The sequence below is a fragment of the Haliotis rufescens genome, unplaced genomic scaffold (assembly GCF_023055435.1).
Source record: "Haliotis rufescens isolate VD_foot unplaced genomic scaffold, xgHalRufe1.0.p SCAF_85, whole genome shotgun sequence".
Lineage (NCBI taxonomy): Eukaryota > Metazoa > Mollusca > Gastropoda > Lepetellida > Haliotidae > Haliotis > Haliotis rufescens.
Window position 1 is genome coordinate 136,164 of NW_025964378.1, and position 25,408 is coordinate 161,571.

Below are 25,408 nucleotides of genomic sequence, written 5' to 3' on the forward strand. Positions count from 1 at the left end.
ACCATAAGTCCGCGTTGTATATACTTTGCTGAGTCTTGTTTTAACGTTCAATTGTCAGTCAGGAATTTGTCTGATTTCCATGATTAAAGTTTTACACGTTCACCAAATCTTCAAATTTTTTCTTTAAACATCTATTTAAGGCTCAATGACGCTGGAAATTATATTTATCGCGATTGTTTTAGTGATTGCTCGGAACGTTGCCATTTGAAAAATGAGAACAAAAAATCATGATAACGGCTCACATTATCCTGCATTTCGCATTTTGAAAACAACACCTAATTCTTTAGGTTGTCTGTTTTGGAACGAAACTATTTGTTTCAACAGTGAGGACGTAAGTTTCTTACAAGTTACCTCTTGATAAGGAATCCATTCATATCTTAACTTGTAATCGATGCATAACTGTGAAGTCATGGGTTATCAATATGCCCCGACTGTTTTATATGTTGATACAGCTCGAGTCACGTGTATACACACTAATCGCCTTTTTCACAGAATTCATGATGGTATTTGTAAGAGACAACTCAACGTTGTGTGTGGATTTGACCCGGAAGCATCCGTTTATCATGCTTCATACATATAAGGTTTTCGTCATCAACGATCACTGGTCGAAAAATATCCACTTACTTGTGAACACAAAATTTGGGAGTTTTGTCATGAACTTATATACTGTTCAAAAACAGGAACGCAAATCCAGATGTGTGTGAGTCAGGAAAATACATTGATACGGGGAACCGTACCAGGTATTCAGCAAAAATGTTGTGGAGAGAACACCTGGTGATTGTAGTCATCTCAGTTATCAGTACATAGGAAAAGTCCAAGGTGAAGGTCAGCTACCATCAATAACGGGTATGTCTTCCGTTGGAATCAATGGTAGCCCATTCGGCCTGCAACGCAAAAGCCAAGTGCTGCTACGTATGGGGTTGTGATTGACGTCGGCGTAGCCGTCTATCCAATTCATCCCACAGATGCTCTGTCGGGTTCAAATCCGGGAATCCGGATGGCCAGGGGAAAACATCAACGTTGTTGTTGTTGTGTAGGCAGGCTCTTGTGATCCGTGCTGTATGCGATCGAGCGTTGTCCTTCTGGAATACACCGTTGCCGTTGGGTGCATTTGGGTGGACGTGTGGTAGGAAAATTTCGTTGATGTATCATTGAGCCGTAAGACTGCCCTGGATATGGACCAAATCCGTCCTGGCATGATGAGAGATAGCCGCCTACATAATAACGCTACCCCCACTAAACCTGTCAACTTCCTGTATGCAGTTTCGACGTAACGTTCTTCCCCACGTCTGTCGAAGACGAAGGAGAAATCTTGATTCGTCGCTGAACCTGACATCTCTCCATCGCAGTTGAGGCCATACCCTGTGTTGACGATACCAATGCAAGCGTTGTTGACGATGTTGTCGACTCAATAGGACGCACGTAGACCTGCCGCTCTTAAACGGATTCGTACGGTCTGGTCGGAGATTCTGCGCAGTCCGGGTATTTGGGATGCGGTTGAGGTGGCCCATGCTGTAACTCTGTTGAAACCGATCCCATAGCCTTGTGATGGTGCTGGGCGTTACATTCCCCTGCCTGCAAGCGGCCTATGACGTTGTTTCTTTGCACTACTGTTATTCTTGGCATGTTGTTGAACTGTCACTGTTTGATTGACGCAGATGCCAGGCAATCAAAAACCCTGCACTTTAATACCGTTCAACGTGCTACTGCACGTGCAGTACGTGCAGCTCCATGACCCTTTTGTTAATGCACTTGATGCGTTATTTCCGAATCGTACGTGTTTCCCAACCAATGGTTTGCATGTCCTTGCTGTGATAATTTTGATCCGGGTTATTTGACACTATAACACATTAAACCTCTTCATTTGGCACCTCCACTGATTTTGCTTTCATGGCCCAAAATATCCGTACTGCGTTTCTTTTTTTGAAGAGTATATCTGAGATCACACTTTCTTCATCACAATGGTCATAATATTAAAGTGTCTGCTCTTGCTGACATGAATGAGCTACAGTTGTTTAACACTTTTATCTTCTCGACAGAAATGTATTTTTTGAAATACTACAACAGAGTGGGTAATTTTTTTTAAAAAACATCAAAAACGTGACTACTTGAAAATATGAAGGTGTTCCAACCATTTCCCATTGGTGTTTAGAGCTCTTTCCAGACATGTACCGCATGGTTACTTTAAACAGGTTTTTTCAGTGCGAACCAATTTTCCGTTGGCCACTGATCAACATGCCTGTGGCTATTGTGAAATATGCTCAGAGATAATCATAGTTGGAGAAACATTTTATTTAATTGTTTGCTTAAGAATGCCAATCTATAACTATAAGCCACTTTATTCGTCTCTGGAAGCCATAAATAGGTTCCATACATCATAATTTGTAAAACAATATTTGATGGTTAGAAAGTACGCATTGATCAAACCATGACAGCATAGTCTATGCGATTAGAATTTTATGAATTCGAAGTTGTGTCCTTATATATTTTCCTTTGAAAGGGAGACGACCTACCCTTGAGGTACTGGGTATTTTCCAGATGATATGGGAGGTCTGTTACTACGTTGGTGAAATGTACAAGTAGTAGAAGTACACGAGAGATTTGAGAAAAATAGAGTGACAACTAGGTCATCGCCACCTAAACGTGTTGGCGCTGAAGACAATGAGTCTTATCAAACTTTCGCTCCGTCTCGCTCAGTTTATGAATCATCCCATCGGTTATTGATTTGTATGTGTGTAGACATTGAATTTTGAATCATCCTGCTGTCTGCTTGTGTACTCGATCTGAAAAACTCATGGCTGCATCTCCGAGATGGTCTTTTCTTATTATTCCGCTGCTGCCCAGTAACAGGTCAGCAATGGGGTAGTGATTCTTCCTCCTGAATCCGCCGTGTGAAGGTCATGACGAAGTAAGGTCGTGGAATTGTTTTGAGATTATTTAAAACCACGAATGAAGAAAAACGCCTTGCAACAGTTCGATTCTTGTGGTAGGCAGCTACTTTCGTTTCAACAGTCTGAAGCAAAATAACTTTTTCAAGAATATTCTAGGTCAATTGATAATTTTCGATGAAACCTTTAGACTGTCTGTCTGTCTGCATTTAAGGCAATGTATGACTCCTGACAACCAATCACTTTTCAAACACCACGACGAACGCCGAAACTGTAACCCCCAAAGTTTGTGAAGATAGGTTTGGCCTTTATCTAATTTCTTGATGCAGTACACGTTATTTTTCAGACAACCGGCATGTTAACTAAACAATTTCGTTTTTTTAAAACCTTGCGTACAAATGATTTTTTCCCTTCATTTCCTTTGGACAATTATGTGTGGCAGACCAATGCTGACATACCAAGGAATCAAAATCTGGGATTCGACACAAAGATTACCCGATCCTGGTACGAATAAGGGACGCAACTCTGCAAAGCCAATTGCGGTGTCTTAGATGACTTGTTCAAACGTGACATCCAATCTACAGTCCACAGGCCAAATATTTAGAGATGTTTGTTTTCATATTATATTTGATCTCTTAACTGTCTATCTTATTTTACAGAAAGCCCAGTTCAGAAGACACGGAAGGACAATGTTAAGACATGAAGAAAGCATCGTTGTGATACTGTTCAAAGTGCAGATAGTGACCGCTCTGTCATCATTTCTGACTGGTCAGTCCACAAAGGTCGGGTACACAAGTGACCAGTCACAGTACTACACGTCGCCTGTTCAAAATGTCATTCAGTGCCAGACACTATGTTCCTACCAACCCCTATGTATCACATTCAACTACAATGTGAGGTCAAGGTCATGTGGTCTCACTCTAGGAGGAGACCCGCAAGTTGGTGATGATGTGGTTGTGACTTCAAAGCCTTCACAGCCACCTGGGGTAAGGCATGCATGTTATTCATACAAGCCATTTGTGCCCACTCGATATGTCTGTAATACCTCGGTCACCTCTGGGGTAATTTTAGATGGTTTCCATGTTAACTGTATACCAACAATCCCGCCGCACAAACTTCGCATAAAAATACGACTGATTCACACTCCGTCGCAGTGGTGACTCAGCATAACGCCACTGCCACAGGCTAATTTGCATATCACGTGACCGGACTTTTCTCTTGTTTGTAAACAAACGCGCTTTTTCAGAAATCAGTATAGAACGGACTAATGCAAGTATTTGGGGGCGCTTTACATATTGTTTTGCATAACTATATAGATATGCTTTTACAATTGCGACAGTGAGTTGCATGACAATATATATTTATGCATCAAAGTGACCGTGTCGCTAGCTCTCCGTTGGGCTTCGATGACAGCACGTGGAGCCGTACAACCAATGTTAACATAGGATAACTACGCAAAAACAAGTAGATTTTTACGTATTTGCATACTTTCTCAATGAAAGTTAACCATTCTTTGACATTTGTTTATGAAAATGTGTAGACTTGTCAAACATGAAACGGATGAAAAGCATATGCAATATCTTGAATGGACTGTGAAAGATGTGACGAATCGTCACATGGCGCTGGCCTGTGGCAGAGGTACTATGCTAGCTGTCTGCCGGCCGCAAGGAACTCTGTGTAGGAGAGTACGGCTGATTTTGAAAACGGGTTCTTGTGTGCTGAACAGAAACACTTTGATTTGAAGGAAAGCATTATCATTCTTGATATTTCTATAAGGTCTGCGGCAGTCAAGTTGTTGCGTGTACGAAACGTTTCAATATGGCTTGTTTGGCCCCGATGTGGCCAATGAGTGAGTGAGTGGATTCGATCACGTCGGCGATTATTCGATTCTCATACTCATCAATGAGATGACACTTCTCCTCACATCCCGACAACTGCTGATAAAGTGTAATAAGCTCAAAATGTACATTTGCTTCACGTCAAACTGACATGAAGCCATGTCTACAGAATGCTATGTCTCCATTAAAAGTGGCATGATGTTTTAGAACTAAACCCTTCAAGATCTGCTTCATATACTGTGAAGTGAAAGTTCCAAAATTTGTTGACATTGCTTCAAGTTCATACTGTATTGACCTACCATATAATACTTAAAATATCCTAGTGATGATCACATTCGCTGGTCACACAAGAGATCCTTGGTGATCTGCTTATGATGCAGTCGGAAACTTCAATGAACTTTCCTTTTATTATATATTCCTTATGCTAATAAAAATGTTTTTTAATTGTGTTAATCTGTTTATTGTATTCCCAATGAACACATTTAAATGAGGATAGGGTTTGTTTCTTGTGTCATAAACATTTCATTGCATCTCCATGAAACGTTTCACTTTTTAAGACCCTTAAGGATTGATGCCCATTTTGTCCTCAAAAATCCACAGATCATATTTACAATATATTGAATGGATACACGGTTGCTCCGAGATGACTTTGTCTGTTTGGGTTTACAGATACCAAACACATTCTTCCTGACAGGAGCATTACTGTATTGTCAATGAGTTTTGCTTCCCAAAGGGCCTTTGCCCATCCTTACATTCGGGTCCACTTCACTTATTTCGTGATGCACAATTGAGTAGCGATAGTGTTGAGAAATTAGTTTCTATGGTTAGGTGCACAAGTTGATATAGAGCACCATTTAAATAAGTGATGAGTTGTGTTATGTAGACATTTTTGAAATCTAATTCTACCGCCCAGTATTGCATCAATATATTCTTTTTGAGTATGAGTAAATCCCTTTGACGTTAAAGAATAATCGATGGCTGAGACGAAGCGCACATTTAACGCGAAGAGAAAATCTTTAGCTATTACGCAATTGTGGTGGTGAAAATGGATTGCGATTCATCTCATGTGAGAGGACATTGTGAGCTCAATGCATCAAAGGAAATCGTTAGGGATTACGATGATTCACGCAAGAGCAGTTTCTGTGACATAAAATATTTGATGTTCATAATGACATTTATTGACCAAAATTGTTTTCAGATAATGTCATCAAAATCGAACTCAAAATTACCGTTCTATCATGCTTGTCATTCTCCGTGTTGAGTTGGATCAATAATCATTTGTTTGTCCTCTATAAAATCAAGGCATAATTTTAGTTCGGCTACTGTCAGTATTGTCCGAAATGTTACGGTAGAGTTATCTTCCCTTGCCTAAACTATGCCGTAATGGTTGATGACCCGTGAAGATCCGGGGTAGAATAGGTCTTCAGCAACCCATTCTTGCCGTTAAGGCGACTATGCTTGTCGTAAGAGTTGACTAACGGCATCGGGTGGTCAGGCTCGCTGACTTGGTTGAAGCATATCATCGATCCCAATTGCGTGGATCGATGCTCATGATATGAATCACTGGATTGTCTGGTCCAGACTCGATTATTTACAGACCGCTGTCATATAGCTGGAATATTGCTGAGTGCGGTGTAAAACAACAAACCAACCAACCGTAATGTTTGATGCCGATTTTGATATTTTTTAGTTTTCTGCCTACGGAGAAAACCACAGGAATCTGAAAGTCTGATACAACTATTACATTAAAGGTTTTTTTACCATTAAACACAGATATATCCAAATTACGTAAATAGAGACGAGCGTTTGACAGTTAAAAGCCTCGCTACTTCATAAGTTTAATAAGAATATCGGTCCCCGATGGCAAAACTAATAAATATACTTGACGTCCTGCTCATTTTGAAACGTACCTTGGCCATATCAGAGAATGTTTGGTTTCAGGTGGTTTCCGCAAAATGTTCCGACACTGAAGTATTTGTCAGAAAGAAGAAGCCACCTGGCATATGTTTGCCGCTATTGGGTAAGTTTGTCCCTGTTTTGCGAATTTTCTATTGTTGTGGTGGGGGATGGGGGTGGGTGATGGGGGGTGGGGGGAGCATTGTCCACTTGGAATAATTGTCCCATCAAGTGCATTCTAGTTCATAATATCCCTAGGCAGTAATGTCTGGCCACAGGTAGTAAAGTGGCATTGTACACCTGGAGTAATTGTCCCATCAAGTGCATTCTAGTTCATAATATCCCTAGGCAGTAATGTCTGGCCACAGGTAGTAAAGTGGCATTGTACACCTGGAGTAATTGTCCCATCAAGTGCATTCTAGTTCATAATATCCCTAGGCAGTAATGTCTGGCCACAGGTAGTAAAGTGGCATTGTACACCTGGAGTAATTGTCCCATCAAGTGCATTCTAGTTCATAATATCCCTAGGCAGTAATGTCTGGCCACAGGTAGTAAAGTTGTATCGATAGAACACACACACATTATGAAGTTAAACATTTCATCATAAGCTCAATTTATCATTATGCTGAGTCATTCATAGAAAACATTGGTTTTGGCCGAGACATTAAAACCGCTCCCGCTTGTGAAGCAAACCAACATGTTTCTGAAGTGTTTCTCCTTCATTGTCAGCAGCACACTCTGCACATGTATGCAGCGGAAGTAATTCAAAGTTAACGTATCGTTTTTAGTTTCAACAGAAGCAGTAAATGTGTTGTCGTGTCATTGGATTGACTGGTCAGGTCTCGATTGTTTGGGAGGAGAATGCTGAGTACGGCTTTTGGCAACAAACAAACACTGACATTTTCTTGCAAATTGCAAGTAGCGGGTTATACCGGTAGAGCAGGACAGGCTTACCCTTTACGCCAACACCTTATGTCATCATGTTCTTCAGTGATCCATTCATATAATTGTCATCACTAGGTACCTTTTATGCCCAATGGAATCTGTTTCAACAGATAATCAAGTTTAATTTTTGGCGTTGGCGATTTATACATATATACCATATTTAACGTTGACATCTTACTAATTGTTCTCATATAGTATTTCTATGAAACATAAGTTTTGGGGAAACACTGAACACATTGAAACCTTTATGCTTTAACAGTAACGAATGAAATAAAGTGTGCCATTTATATGCACTTTTGCATGTTTGAGATGGAAACGTGGTTCTGTATGTCATGTTAGCTGGATTAAAACGAAACTAAAAAATCCGAGTAGAGAAACATTTTAGTTTTTTCATCCAGCGTAATACGTATAATATTCGCAGTGGATGAGAGCGTCCTTTCTTACAGAACGTGCCATCGTCAATATAAGTCAGTAGAACATTGTCACAATTCTACAGCTGCCAGAACAATATCTTTAAATCGAAGAGAACGACAATGGTAAGTGACAATTATGCTACATTGCCGAGTCATTCACTCTGAAGGATGTAGTTAATAAACAAGTCATCTCTTTCCATTTGTAAGTGCCGACCCTTGGACAATGCACAAAGATGAAACAATCTGAAGTCTGTATTGTTTGTCGCGAAACACAACGAACGATTGAAGTCAGTGTTCCTTTTTTCTTTTCAACATGCCACCACGACTTTCGCAGATAATCTTTGTTTACAAGTTTCAGTTTTCTATTAACACATAATGAGTTTTACTTCTTTTCGCACTAAACTAACAACCTTAACAGTGTCAAAGTAGACACAATTTATGGGAAACAACTTATTTAAATCTGTAATGGCCTATGTGAAGTTGTTAGCGTAAAACTATGTCTACTTTGTCAACCGTCAACTTCAAAGGTATTCCTACGAACAAAACCTTAACAATGAACTGACAGAACTAATTGGACAAAGTCATCAATGATGTGTATATAATGCAAGCGCCAACTGCTGCTAAGTGGTCCTAAGTGTGTATGGGGAGATACCGTACACTCAAGCTAATCACTTAGTTACAGAATGTTTATTCCAGTGTATGGTGTCGATGTCAAAGTCAGGTTATAGTATGACGTAAAAAAATCAACATAGTTCTGTTTTCTTACTTACTTATTTTATGCTGCCTGGATGAAAACTATACTAAAACCGCCGAGTAGAGAAGGATAGTAAAGGGGGTAGTGTATATTCATAATGTCAACCACAGACTGGCTGATCGAGACAACGAATGATCTCCAAGGAACCACGAAAACCAGTTCGTGATATCTGTAGGTCTGTAAATTACAGAATGATCATGTTTTTAGCATAGACGGACCCTCGTACAGCAAATTGCTCGATAAAAATAATGTTAACATTCAAAACATGATGACAGGAAAACAGGAAGATACCAATCAGGAGGGACGTTTCATTCAATGTGATCAAACAGGTGTTTCATTAAAATGCTAGTATGTTGACATTTCATTTTCAAAGTTGCCGACCTAAATGAGTACAATAAGTACCAGTGTCGTTTCCTGCTTTTTGTTGGTCTTAAAGGGGAACTTTACTCCACTGTTTGGTTCCCATATCCAATCAAGATCTTGGATGTAGGAACTCAGATCTGCGCACTGACGTCATCATGACCAGCTGGTGACGTCATCCACTTTTGCTCAGATCGCAGGAAAGTTAAAACGATACATTTTGAAATCTGGCCGGGATTAGAATTTATTTATGCAATTTGGTATATGCAACGTGGTTTATGCTGTGTGGTATATGCAATGTGGTATATGCAACATAGTACAGTGATAGGGGGCACGGGTGGCCCAGTCGTCTAAGGCGCCGCGATTCACTGTGCAGAGTTGCGTCCCTTGGGGACACCAGAAACCTATGATTGTGGGTTCGAATCCCGGTTCGCCGTTATTATGTTTCTAGGTTTGTCAGTACTAAACCCGTGCCCGTGGGTTTCACCGAAGTGATAAACGTCTGAGACCTGCATCACTTCGGGCTTTCCTCCCACATAAAGCTGACACGCCGCGATATAACAGGAATATTGTTAAAATCGGCGTTAAACGCAACTCCCTCACTCACTCTGTAATGCCCAGGACCGCGTTTGACCAAAAACAACCAAGGGAGGTCACTCTACATCAAGGTCACTGCCAAGGTCAACATTATAGACCGCCTCAATAAAACTGCCACTTAATATCAACAATAAGTTAACAATATACACTGTCACATAACTCTATTCACACGGAAACCCAATAATCACAGAATATTACCAAAGTATTATATTCTTGGTTAAGGACTGTAATAACAACAAGTATGTTTTGAAGGCAATATGTAATGTTAACCTGTTTATTTAAAGCTGTAGTTGTTGAGATTTACAGTGTTGTTGAGATTTACAGTGTTATGAGATCGGTCCGTTTGTTTTGACCTCTGCGTTCCGGCCACATTATCAAGTACCCCTGCAGAATTCTCATCAATGCTTCTAATATTGCAACAAAGTTTTCACAAGAGAACAGATTGGAACACGTTGGTCTGAAACATGACCATGTGACGTAACGCATGGATATTCGATTAGAATTGAGTGTGTTTATTTGTATACGCCTTTCAAAAGCATTTTGAACAATATGCTCCCTCAAGTGTTCTCTTATGCTTGCTCCATCCCCTCAAAACCGTATTAAGTGTCCATACAATGCATCATCTGTCTTGGTCGATGCAAAATTAAGTACCTGCTAAAGTGGCTAATTCATTATATGGTTGACGTTAAATGCCATCGCTCACACCTTTGTTCCATCCATTTACTTCGCCAATACATTTTGCCAATGGATAAGTTGACACATAGTAACATCCGACACATCAATATGAAAACACAACAACGACTGGTGTGTCTGCTGGTACTGAGACGTCGTTTGACACCATCGACTTTCACAAGAACCACTTTATGGATTGAGCTGGGATTATGTATAGGCACCCCTTACCTTAAGAAGACACGTGTTGTTTCCAGCTATTTTGCAGCAAGACGTACATGCAAATGATATCAAATTGTTAGTTAAGATCTATTAAAACCAGAAAGTTGAGACATTGTATATCCAATATTAATTTACCATATCATACTTTCGTTCTCTTATAAGCCTTTCATTTAGTGATGAAATAGAGAGAAAAATGTTTGGAATTTGTAATCATAATATATTAAATGAAAAAAGAGTTGTTAAATGACTGAATTATTTTGGAATTGTGCAAATTGCCTAAACGAAAATTTCAGTCATTTTATACATTGACAGTAACATATATGCTACCTACTTCTAATTACTAAGAAATCTTAAATAAAAGATATGTACATATTTATAAATACCTCAGCCTGCCACATTTGATAAGAGGGGTTTTCCGGGTATTTCAGGTCTGTTTGTATCGATTGCTTTTGTAGATATTAAAAGATCTTGAATGACAATGCTCATTGACTGTTTAAAGTTTGTTTGTAGAACCCCTGATGGGCAGACTTGTGTTGTCCAAGATGGGGACATTGGCCTTTGGGGCTCTGTTAGTACTAACTCTTACGAATGGTAAATAAACAACAGCTATTAATTTAAGATTCAATCAACTGCTTCCATGATTTATTGTCTCCTATGCCAAAAGAGTTATAATAAAGCATAAATACTTACTCTTAGACAATACTCCCACCAACGGGTTAGATAATTATTAGGTACCTTATGTGAATCGGATGGTCACAATGTCTCACATATCTGTATGACACAATTATATTGATCAATGCTCGTTCAATATCGTTCATTCAAGTTAAAAAATATGGTCATAATTTGTTTATGTAAAAAACGGTGGAAATATATAAAGGGGCAGAAACAATTTTTATTATTACTATAAAAGAGGCAGACAGCTGTAGAGAGCGCTGAATCAAATCCAACACCCAAGATAATGAGTGTTTGGTCAAACCTTGAATTCTGTCCCTGAAGTACTGGCTACCAAGTGGCCTATGGTTCTCTGGCGTGACCGGGCTCAACCTGATAATGATCTGCCCTGTCAGCACAAAACAATAACTTCTTTATGTTTGTTTGATGTTTAACGCCGCACTCAGCAATATTCTAGCTATGTGACCGCGGTCTGTAAATAATCGAGTCTGAACCAGACGATCCAATGATTAATATGAGCATCGACCCACGCAGTTGGGTTTGTTTGTTGTATAACGCCACACCCAGCAATATTACAGCTATATGATGGCGGTCCGTAAATAATCGAGTCTGGACCAGACAATCAAGTATTTGACATCATGAGCTTCGATCTACGCAATTAGGATACGATGACATGCACCAACCAAGTCAGTGAGCCTGACCACCCGATCCTATCAGTCGCCTCTTACGACAAGCGTAGTCGCTTTTTACGGCAAGCGTGGGTTGCTGAAGACCTCTTCTGATCCGGATCGTCGCGGGTCTTTTAAGTGGCATATAGAAGTTCGTATGGTGAACAAGGGGGATAGGTCTATGGATAACTTCTTCATTACAATGGTTGCGACGTTTCGGTTTAGAACTAACACCGTTTTGAACAGTAGATACTAATACCGTTGTCAAGCAAGTGATGGTAACGGCGTCGGTTTCCACACCGAAAGAACACAGCCATTGTAAAAAAGAAGGTGTACATCAATGGAACTCCTCCCCTGTTTACCTGTGGGTTTCATCAATGTGACATACGACAAACATCCCTTTGAGCTTCTCCAACAACGAGCTGACATGACGTGGTATATCTGAAATGCGCTTCACAAACGGAGTTAAGCTCGACTCGATTCATATACTCTACCTCATCTTACCGAAGCAAGGGAATTAACAGACTATAAAAATCCAGTTTCTACCCTTGCTGGATAGAATTTCATGGCTCGATCGTAGCGCCACCAGTGGTTATTACGAGTTATGTCCCTTTTATGCACCTCCTATTGACCAATCAGATTCCACCTCTCATATTATATGCTTCAAAACAAATGTAACAAGCGTATAGCTGACACAGTCATCTATAGCCACCGCCCATTTTAACACGTTATAGTCCCAAACCAGGTAACTGACCCAACACTTCTCTTAGCCCATATCAAAATAGCTGCAATGGAAATTCTAAAATAAACATTTCTAAAACTCCTTAATATCAAATGGCACTAGTTCAGTATGCGCTTTATATATAGACATGCAATGTTTGGCAAAGAAATATTTAACAGTTTATTTGTTATACTCCTTAAGTAAACCAATCCTATATTAAAACTTAAATCCAACTTGTTGCAATGGAAACGTAAAAAATAATTTTTTTAAAATTCCTCAATAGGAAAAGGCACCAGTAGACATGCAAAGTTTTGTAAGAAAGAATTTAATGGTTTTTGAGTTACGCTCCGGAAACGAACAGCACCCTTATAGAACCTAAGTCCAACTTGTTGCCATAGAAACGTAAAAAATAAAAAATTATAAAATTCCTAAATAGCAAAAGACACCAGTTCAGCATGAGTCTGATAGACATGCTAAGTTTCGTAGAGAAATATTTAACAGTTTCTGAGTTATGCTCCGGAAACAATTTCGGGACGCACACACGCACACACGCACACACACACACACACGCACATACGCACACACACACACGGAAGGAACCCATTTCTATATCCCCCGCCAACTTCGTTGGGGCGGGGGATAATAAGACAATCTGATAGATGATAAATATCTTTATTGTAATACGATGGGGCTTACCTCTCCAAGTGCGTCAAAGTCTAAGTGCATTGGATTAAAAACATGAAAATATTGGGAAAATATTTGTCGACGCTCAGTTTACGGTACCCTTACTCTGCCAATCCCGCAATCGGCCGATATCTTCACGTCAGTCACCTAGTTAATTATAGACCGGATGCCGATTTCCTTACGCGATTTTGATTTGACTTAGCCCAGCCAAAATGTTACTTGATAATTCCAGCCTAGTTCAGCACGGGTTGTAAGTGGACTTTTATCGTCAGTTAACTCCCTTGACTCAGGAAGATGACTCTATCTATTCATCATATGCAGAGATGAGTAAGAATACTAACTACAGCAAATCTTTACCTGGCAGACATTGATTGTGGCAGTCCCCCGGATGTGGCGTCGGCTTCCCACACCCTATCCTTAACCAACTTCCGGTCGACAACAGAGTATGCCTGCAAGGAAGGACACGTGCAAACTGGCGGAAATAATAGGACCACGTGCTTGTTTAACGGGACATGGAGTGAGGTCACGCTCACCTGCATGGGTAAGAGGAAATATGATCTTAATGGAAAGTACTTAATAGTGGACACTCAATCTTAATAAAATCAGATGTTTTTCTCCGACACGATTCAACTCGAGGCTTCTTAGTTGCGTTATGGGACTGAGAGACGCATTCATGTCAGAGGAGCATATCTGATTTCTGTATCTCGAAAACGAGCTTGAACGAACAGTTTCCAATGTAGTTTATAAAGTCCCCGCTACAATACATGTCTGTGTACTTTATAAACCATGTCGTTTCTGAGACCTGTAGCAGCTTTGTTCCAAAGAGTTCCATTGAAGGAATATGTTAAGTTCTGTTTTGTCTTTCCTTTGTAACGAAATAAAGACAATTTAAATTGACACGCCTTGATAGTACTACAATGAATGTTGAAAGCGTTAAAACCAACACACTCGCACACATGGCACATGCGAAGGCAGGACGGCGTGTTCCCTACTGGTAGTGCATGCATATTGATGGCACTTCTTTAATTGATTTTGCACTTTTAGTTGCAGACACTGAGGCGACTTTGTCTGGAACTTAAGTGTTTCCCCATATATTAGTCAATACTTTCAGACATGATTTCAGGCCTTTTACACAAAAGAATATAGCATGACTTAACCCCTTATACTCAGATGATAATACTGATCTAATGGTACTGTAGGTGACACATGAGTTAACTTGAGTGTGACATCTCTGTCTGTAGTAAATAGAAGTTTATTGAACACCCAATGAATATTGGGTGACGAAAATACATAAACGATATACAGTAAACTACGGTTTTAACGAACTCAGTTGGACCACTAATTTAAGTTCGTTTTAACCGTAGTTCGTTATAAGCATACACACAACATCTATACAGCAAATGGCGGGGACCAAAATTAAGTTCGTATTATCCGTCAGTTCGTTATAAGTGTGTTCGTTATAAACGTATTTTACTGTATTTGAGAAACGAGTATACCGTAACAGTGAGTGAGTGAGTATACACATATGCAACATTTGCTGAAGCAAATTAAAAGCAAGACCTCGAGCCGTTGAATGTCAAATCGCTGGGCTCTTTCTGGTAGAGAAAAGGTCTTCAGCAACCCATGCTGGACGTAAAAGGTGACTATGCGTGTCGTAAGAGGTGACTAAAGGGATCGGGTGGTCAGGCTCGCTGACTTGGTTGATGCATGCCATCGTATCCCAATTGCGTGGTTCGATGCTCATGATGTCAATCACTAGGATGGTCTGGTCCAGACTCGATTATTTCCAGACCGCCGTCATATAGCTGTAATAATGCTGAGCTCGGCGTTAAACTGCAGACACACAAACAAACAAACATGCCCTCATTGCAGTATCAACCTGGATATCTTTTCAGTAATCGATTGTGGGCTGCCGCCTACTATGGTCGAACTAAATGTGATGGTGACGTCAACGTCGTACAATTCCACCGCCACGTACGTGTGCAGAGAAGGCTATGACAATTCCGGAGGTTCAGGGATCAGCACGTGCACTGATGACTCCACTTGGTCAACTATAGACCTAAATTGTACAAGTAAGTTTATTATTAACGTCTATTTGTTTGGAAACATTTTAAACATCCCAACTATTATCTCATCCATAACACCATACTGAAATCCAAATTAGGATTTAAAGGTGATTTGGGAGTCTATTAGTGTTTTGAGCATTTTGTCTGTCATATTACTGAATGTCAAATATAAAACATGTAAAAACTTTTAAACCCACTTTGGTGAAACCTATGTGCACGAATAAGGATCGTATATAATAACAAATCTGGGATTCAAATCAACGACTAGGGGACACAACTCTACACAGCAAACTACAGCATCTTTGAAGATGATAGGTTAGAACCCAACTAAACCTGTCCATGCTCATATAGTGATAAGTGTTGTCTTCAGGGGGGTTTGACCGTCATAATCAAAACTGCGGTGAAAGTTAAAATTTGGAGAATATTCAGGAATGAAAAGAATTACAAACCCTGCAACTAATGCCAATGTAAATTTGATTATCAGTATGGGGCACTTGGAGGCAAAGAACGGTTTTTTTCTCAGTCCAGTTAACAATTATTTGTTTTGTAAAACCTGAGGATAGATTTTGAAAGAGCGATACCAAGCTGCACTCGTTTATAACATTGATTGTCTTTTGGGTTACCCCAGTTGTAGACTGTGGCTTCCCTCCCAATCACGACGGCGCCATGGTCGACTACGTCAACACGACGTTTGGTGACGAAGCCAACTCTTTCTGTGTTGAAGGGTACTCATCATCGGGCACCGGAACATCAGTGTGCCTGACTAATGGAACTTGGTCACAAACAGACTTGGTTTGTACAGGTGAGTGATTGCATCGATACGAATTACTGTATTAGTTAATGTGTCGATAGAAAACAATGCGTCGATATAGAAGGTGACTTGACATTGTGTATAACAGTTTTGTCAGATTCTAATTTCTGATGGTATGTATAAAGAGTTCTGAAGCCAAAGAAGTATAATGGACTTACGATGATATATATTAGGCACTTCTTAAAATGAGTCCACTGCCATATAAACCATATGAACGTATGTATGGGCAGACTTTCGGCCAAAAAGTTCAAAGTTGAAATAAAGGATAAAAGTACGCAATAATAGTCAAATGTTACGAATAAAGAATGAATGTTACAATTAAAGGTTACTGTTTACAACTCGCAAACACAATACGTCAACTGTAAAGTAAGAACAATGTGTACTAAAGAACGCCAGTGCACAAAAAGGACACTAAACTGCTTGGGACAACGTTGACATTAAAGAATGGCCGATGGCGCTGCAATTTGTAAAACGTTTCATCGGCTTGTTTCGCCGTGCTGATAGATGCATGCCGAAGTGCTCAATGTATTACGTCATTCCTTGGGCTCTCAGCGTTTGAGGTTTCTCTCGCACGCACGCACGCAGGCAGGCACGTACGCACGCACGTTTGTGTATTTAATGCGCTTGCGCGGCACTTGGTATATCCCAGACTATAATATGGTGTTAAATTCCCGAACTGCTGGTTTAAATGTACCTGCAAATATTATTGATTTAAAAAAGAGACACTGTCAAGTATTGACCGAGATTTTGTTATGCGTCAAAAAACAGCAAATGTCGACAGATCGATAAAAGTACTGTGCGACAATTTGTACATTTCACGTTTCAAATATCAGAACGACATAAATATTTTATGAAATGGATCTGTATGCATATGTATAACATTATACATTCTATAGGAAATATAGCTAGCTATAAAGTAGAAAATCGATTTTGCCCTGGTATAAGACATCTCAAGACCAGCTCAGCGTTCGTTTTCACAACTAAATTATTTCGCTTGATTTCATCCAAGCCATTTGTATTAGTGACAAAGTTTGGTATTAATGTTGATGCTAAAATGTGTAATTCAGTGATGTATGTCTCGCAGCTGTCTGTGAAATATATGTAATCTAATAGGGTGAGGTGAGGTGAGGTGAGGTGAGGTGAGGTGAGGTGAGGTGAAATTTAACGTCGCTTCCAAGTTTATTGCACTTATATAGCGACGTGCATGCACGTGTATGTATGTGTGTAGCTGCTTGTACTAGTCCGGACTGATGCCGATTTATAGTGCTAGCCCACTGAGATACCATGCCGCAGTTTAACATGAATACGCCACTCAGACACAGTATACTGACTCCTAGCCGACCAGTCCTTGTTTTAGCCCCTTAATGTCGAGCGCCAGACAGGGTAACAACAAGTACCATCTTTTAACGTATTTTGGTATGATGTAGCCGGGGATCGAACCCCGGACCCTCCGCTCTCCGGGCGGACGCTCTACCACAAGACCACGGAGGCGGTCTAATCTAAAAGGGGTCTCGTAACCGGCATACACGAAACGTGATTTTGTAAACACCATCCAATATGGCGGAAAGTTCACTTCAGCGTTCGTGTTTGCGTATTGTCTAAAACATTCTGAACGATTCTTTGGTGAAGAGAAAACACAGATACCCGTGATCACTAATGTGCTTTTTTTGTCAGTGAATTCTCCGAGTAAATATCCCATATTTAAATTTCATTGATACCATGCCGCAGTTTAACATGAATACGCCACTCAGACACAGTATACTGACTCCTAGCCGACCAGTCCTTGTTTTAGCCCCTTAATGCCGAGCGCCAGACAGGGTAACAACAAGTACCATCTTTTAACGTATTTTGGTATGATGTAGCCGGGGATCGAACCCCGGACCCTCCGCTCTCCGGGCGGACGCTCTACCACAAGACCACGGAGGCGGTCGAATCTAAAAGGGGTCTCGTAACCGGCATACACGAAATGTGATTTTGTAAACACCATCCAATATGGCGGAAAGTTCACTTCAGCGTTCGTGTTTGCGTATTGTCTAAAACATTCTGAACGATTCTTTGGTGAAGAGAAAACACATATACCCGTGATCACTAATGTGCTTTTTTTGTCATTGAATTCTCCGAGTAAATATCCCATATTTAAATTTCATTGATACCATGCCGCAGTTTAACATGAATACGCCACTCAGACACAGTATACTGACTCCTAGCCGACCAGTCCTTGTTTTAGCCCCTTAATGCCGAGCGCCAGACAGGGTAACAACAAGTACCATCTTTTAACGTATTTTGGTATGATGTAGCCGGGGATCGAACCCCGGACCCTCCGCTCTCCGGGCGGACGCTCTACCACAAGACCACGGAGGCGGTCGAATCTAAAAGGGGTCTCGTAACCGGCATACACGAAACGTGATTTTGTAAACACCATCCAATATGGCGGAAAGTTCACTTCAGCGTTCGTGTTTGCGTATTGTCTAAAACATTCTGAACGATTCTTTGGTGAAGAGAAAACACAGATACCCGTGATCACTACTGTGCTTTTTTTGTCATTGAATTCCGAGTAAATATCCCATATTTAAATTTCATTGAATATTTAAATTTCATTTCGTGAATGGTGATTCAGTAAAATATCAAAATCAGCGATATGTACGATGAACAATATATAATAATATCTGACAGAGCATTGTAGACATATTGGGAGCCGAACGCCTTAACCACCACAACGCCCCCCTCAGAGACAAATTTGTAGACGAATGAGATTAGGTAGAGCACCATATGGCGTTATGCTTGGAACATCACTCCGATAATAATCGGATTATTCTGTGATATCAGTATACAAATATATGATACATGCATTCGGTACCGAGGTGCACAATGCATATAAACATTACGTCACCCCTCGTGCACCCAGGCACAACATGACGTTATCTCTGGTAGTATAGATGACCAGGCCCACGACCAAACCCAGGCCCTGAAAAAAGGGGTCTTATGTGTATGTGAATTATGTGATGACGATCATTTGATCGTCATGTATCAAGATGCCATCCTACATCAAGGAAACAATATATTCTTCATCTCCTACCAGTTCTCTGGTTTTGGCACGGAATATTTGTCGTGCTTGTTGTCTCCCCTGTAATATGAATCTCATCTTCACTAATGACACTTGTGGTCTTACGAGAGTTTGCTCGAATACCTGGACATCACTGACTACACATGGGTATTACTGACTACACATGGGCATCACTGACTACACATGGACATCACTGACTACATATGGGTATTACTGACTACACATGGGCATCACTGACTACACATGGGCATCACTGACTACATATGGGTATTACTGACTACACATGGGCATCACTGACTTCATATGGGCATCACTGACTACATATGGGCATCACTGACTACACATGGGTATTACTGACTACATATGGGTATAACTGATTACATATGGGCATCACTGACTACACATGGACATCACTGACTACATATGGGTATTACTGTCTACACATGGGCATCACTGACTTCATATGGGCATCACTGACTACATATGGGCATCACTGACTACACATGGGTATTACTGACTACATATGGGTATAACTGATTACATAGGGGCATCACTGACTACCCATGGGCATCACTGACTACACATGGGTATTACTGACTACATATGGGCATCACTGACTACACATGGGCATCACTGACTACATAGGGGCATCACTGACTTCATATGGGTATCACTGACTACACATGGACATCACTGACTACATATGGGTATTACTGACTACACATGGACATCACTGACTACACAAGGGCATCACTGACTACATATGGGCATCACTGACTACACATGGGCATCACTGACTACATAGGGGCATCACTGACTTCATATGGGCATCACTGACTACACATGGCCATCACTGACTACATATGGGTATAACTGACTACACATGGGCATCACTGACTACATAGGGGCATCACTTACTACATATGGGCATCACTGACTACACATGGGTATTACTGACTACATATGGGTATAACTGATTACATATGGGCATCACTGACTACACATGGACATCACTGACTACATATGGGTATTACTGACTGCACATGGGCATCACTGACTTCATATGGGCATCACTGACTACATATTGGCATCACTGACTACACATGGGTATTACTGACTACATATGGGTATAACTGATTACATATGGGCATCACTGACTACACATGGGCATCACTGACTACACATGGGTATTACTGAATACATATGGGCATCACTGACTACACATGGGCATCCCTGACTACATAGGGGCATCACTGACTTCATATGGGTATCACTGACTACACATGGACATCACTGACTACATATGGGTATTACTGACTACACATGGACATCACTGACTACACATGGGCATCACTGACTACATATGGGCATCACTGACTACACATGGGTATTACTGACTACACATGGACATCACTGACTACACATGGACATCACTGACTACACATGGGCATCACTGACTACATATGGGCATCACTGACTACACATGGGCATCACTGACTACATAGGGGCATCACTGACTTCATATGGGCATCACTGACTACACATGGACATCACTGACTACATATGGGTATTACTGACTACACATGGGCATCACTGACTACATAGGGGCATCACTGACTACATATGGGCATCACTGACTACACATGGACATCACTGACTACATATGGGTATAACTGACTACACATGGGCATCACTCACTACATAGGGACATCACTGACTTCATATGGGCATCACTGACTACACATGGACATCACTGACTACATATGGGCATCACTGACTACACATGGACATCATTGACTACACATGGGCATCACTGACTACATATGGGCATCACTGACTACACATGGGTATTACTGACTACATATGGGTATAACTGACTACATATGGGCATCACTGACTACACATGGACATCACTGACTACATATGGGTATTACTGACTACACATGGACATCACTGACTACATATGGGCATCACTGACTACACATGGGCATCACTGACTACATATGGGCATCACTGACTACACATGGGTATTACTGACTACATATGGGTATAACTGATTACATATGGGCATCACTGACTACACATGGGCATCACTGACTACATATGGGCATCACTGACTACACATGGACATTACTGACTACACATGGACATCACTGACTACATATGGGTAATACTGACTACACATGGGCATCACTGACTACACATGGACATCACTGACTACATATGGGTATTACTGACTACAAATGGACATCACTGACTACACATGGGCATCACTCACTACATATGGGCATCACTCACTACACACGGGCATCACTCACTACACATGGACATCACTCACTACACATGGGCAATACTCCCTACACATGGACATCACTGACTACACATGGGCATCACTGACTACATATGGGTATTACTGACTACACATGGACATCACTGACTACACACGGGCATCACTCACTACATATGGACATCACTGACTACATATGGGCATCAATGACTAGATATGGACATCACTGACTACACACGGGCATCACTCACTACACATGGACATCGCTCACTACACATGGACATCACTGACTACATATGGGCATCCATGACTAGATATGGACATCACTGACTACATATGGGTATTACTGACTACACATGGACATCACTGACTACATATGGGTATTACTGACTACACATGGACATCACTGACTACATAGGGGCATCACTGACTACATATGGGCATCACTGACTACACATGGACATCACTGACTACATAAGGGTATAACTGACTACACATGGGCATCACTGACTACATAGGGGCATCACTGACTTCATATGGGCATCACTGACTACATATGGGTATTACTGACTACACATGGACATCACTGACTACATATGGGTATTACTGACTACACATGGACATCACTGACTACATATGGGCATCACTGACTACATATGGGTATTACTGACTACACATGGACATCACTGACTACATATGGGCATCACTGACTACACATTGACATCACTGACTACACACGGGGATCACTCACTACATATGGACATCACTGACTACATATGGGCATCCATGACTAGATATGGACATCACTGACTAAACACGGGCATCACTCACTACACATGGACATCGCTCACTACACATGGACATCACTGACTACATATGGGCATCCATGACTAGATATGGACATCACTGACTACATATGGGTATTACTGACTACACATGGACATCACTGACTACATATGGGTATTACTGACTACACATGGGCATCACTGACTACATAGGGGCATCACTGACTACATATGGGCATCACTGACTACACATGGACATCACTGACTACATATGGGTATTACTGACTACAAATGGACATCACTGACTACACATGGGCATCACTCACTACATATGGGCATCACTCACTACACACGGGCATCACTCACTACACATGGACATCACTCACTACACATGGGCAATACTCCCTACACATGGACATCACTGACTACACATGGGCATCACTGACTACATATGGGTATTACTGACTACACATGGACATCACTGACTACACACGGGCATCACTCACTACATATGGACATCACTGACTACATATGGGCATCAATGACTAGATATGGACATCACTGACTACACACGGGCATCACTCACTACACATGGACATCGCTCACTACACATGGACATCACTGACTACATATGGGCATCCATGACTAGATATGGACATCACTGACTACATATGGGTATTACTGACTACACATGGACATCACTGACTACATATGGGTATTACTGACTACACATGGACATCACTGACTACATAGGGGCATCACTGACTACATATGGGCATCACTGACTACACATGGCCATCACTGACTACATAAGGGTATAACTGACTACACATGGGCATCACTGACTACATAGGGGCATCACTGACTTCATATGGGCATCACTGACTACATATGGGTATTACTGACTACACATGGACATCACTGACTACATATGGGTATTACTGACTACACATGGACATCACTCACTACACATGGGCATCACTCACTACATATGGGTATTACTGACTACACATGGACATCACTGACTACATATGGGCATCACTGACTACAAATTGACATCACTGACTACACACGGGCATCACTCACTACATATGGACATCACTGACTACATATGGGCATCCATGACTAGATATGGACATCACTGACTAAACACGGGCATCACTCACTACACATGGACATCGCTCACTACACATGGACATCACTGACTACATATGGGCATCCATGACTAGATATGGACATCACTGACTACATATGGGTATTACTGACTACACATGGACATCACTGACTACATATGGGTATTACTGACTACACATGGGCATCACTGACTACATAGGGGCATCACTGACTACATATGGGCATCACTGACTACACATGGACATCACTGACTACATAAGGGTATAACTGACTACACATGGGCATCACTGACTAAATATGGGTATAACTGACTACATATGGGCATCACTGACTACACATGGACATCACTGACTACATATGGGTATTACTGACTACACATGGACATCACTGACTACATATGGGCATCACTGACTACATATGGGTATTACTGACTACACATGGACATCACTGACTTCATATGGGCATCACTGACTACACATGGGCATCACTGACTACATATGGGCATCACTGACTACACATGGGTATTACTGACTACATATGGGTATAACTGATTACATATGGGCATCACTGACTACACATGGACATCACTGACTACATATGGGTCTAACTGATTACATATGGGCATCACTGACTACAAATGGGCATCACTGACTACATATGGGCATCACTGACTACACATGGACATCACTGACTACACATGGACATCACTGACTACATATGGGTATTACTGACTACAAATGGACATCACTGACTACACATGGGCATCACTCACTACACACGGGCATCACTCACTACACATGGACATCACTCACTACACATGGGCATCACTCACTACACATGGACATCACTCACTACACATGGGCATCACTGACTACATATGGGTATTACTGACTACACATGGACATCACTGACTACACACGGGCATCACTCACTACATATGGACATCAGTGACTACATATGGGCATCCATGACTAGATATGGACATTACTGACTACACACGGGCATCACTCACTACACATGGACATCGCTCACTACACATGGACATCACAGACTACATATGGGCATCCATGACTAGATATGGACATCACTGACTACATATGGGTATTACTGACTACACATGGACATCACTGACTACACGCGGGCATCACTCACTACACATGGACATCACTGACTACACATTGACATCACTGACTACACATGGGCATCACTCACTACACATGGACATCACTGACTACATATTGGTATAACTGACTACACATGGGCATCACTGACTACACATGGGCATCACTGACTACACATGGGCATCAATGACTACATATGGGCATCACTGACTACACATGGACATCACTGACTACACATGGGCATCACTGACTACATATGGGTATAACTGACTACATATGGGTATAACTGACTACATATGAGCATCACTCACTACACATGGGCATCAATGACTACACATGGACATCATTGACTACATATGGACACCAATGACTACATATGGACACCACTGACTACATATATATGGACATCATTGACTACAAATGGGCATCACTGACTACACATGGGCATCAATGACTACACATGGACATCATTGACTACATATGGACACCAATGACTACACATGGACACCAATGACTACATATGGACACCAATGACTACATATGGACATCATTGACTACACATTGACATCACACCACAGTGCAATACTACAGGGCATCTCGATGCAACACAACACAGCATCACAGTGCATCACCGTCTGGATCAGAATTGCCGTCAAACTGCTATAATATTTATAATTTGCTAAAATGATGCGCATTTATGGACTAGTGACTGTTGTCAGGTGCATTTTGGGACTGACTGCTAATGTGTGCTATATTTTGCAAAATTTTGCTAAGCAGTTGCTAAATTTTGCTGTATTTTGCTAAACAGTTGCT

At 41.1% G+C, this 25,408-nt stretch overlaps 1 protein-coding gene across 1 annotated transcript in view; it reads left to right on the plus strand.

The window, feature by feature from the left end:
• The window catches only part of LOC124146919, a 56,809-nt gene that overhangs the window by 21,454 nt on the left and 9,947 nt on the right, over positions 1-25,408 (plus strand). Inside the window, exons 2-6 of the mRNA XM_046517482.2 lie at positions 3,548-3,874; positions 6,668-6,746; positions 13,692-13,868; positions 15,223-15,399; positions 16,022-16,195. Coding sequence (XP_046373438.2) covers positions 3,578-3,874; positions 6,668-6,746; positions 13,692-13,868; positions 15,223-15,399; positions 16,022-16,195 — 904 coding nt within the window. The 5' untranslated portion in view covers positions 3,548-3,577. The remainder of the gene's footprint in view (positions 1-3,547; positions 3,875-6,667; positions 6,747-13,691; positions 13,869-15,222; positions 15,400-16,021; positions 16,196-25,408) is intronic.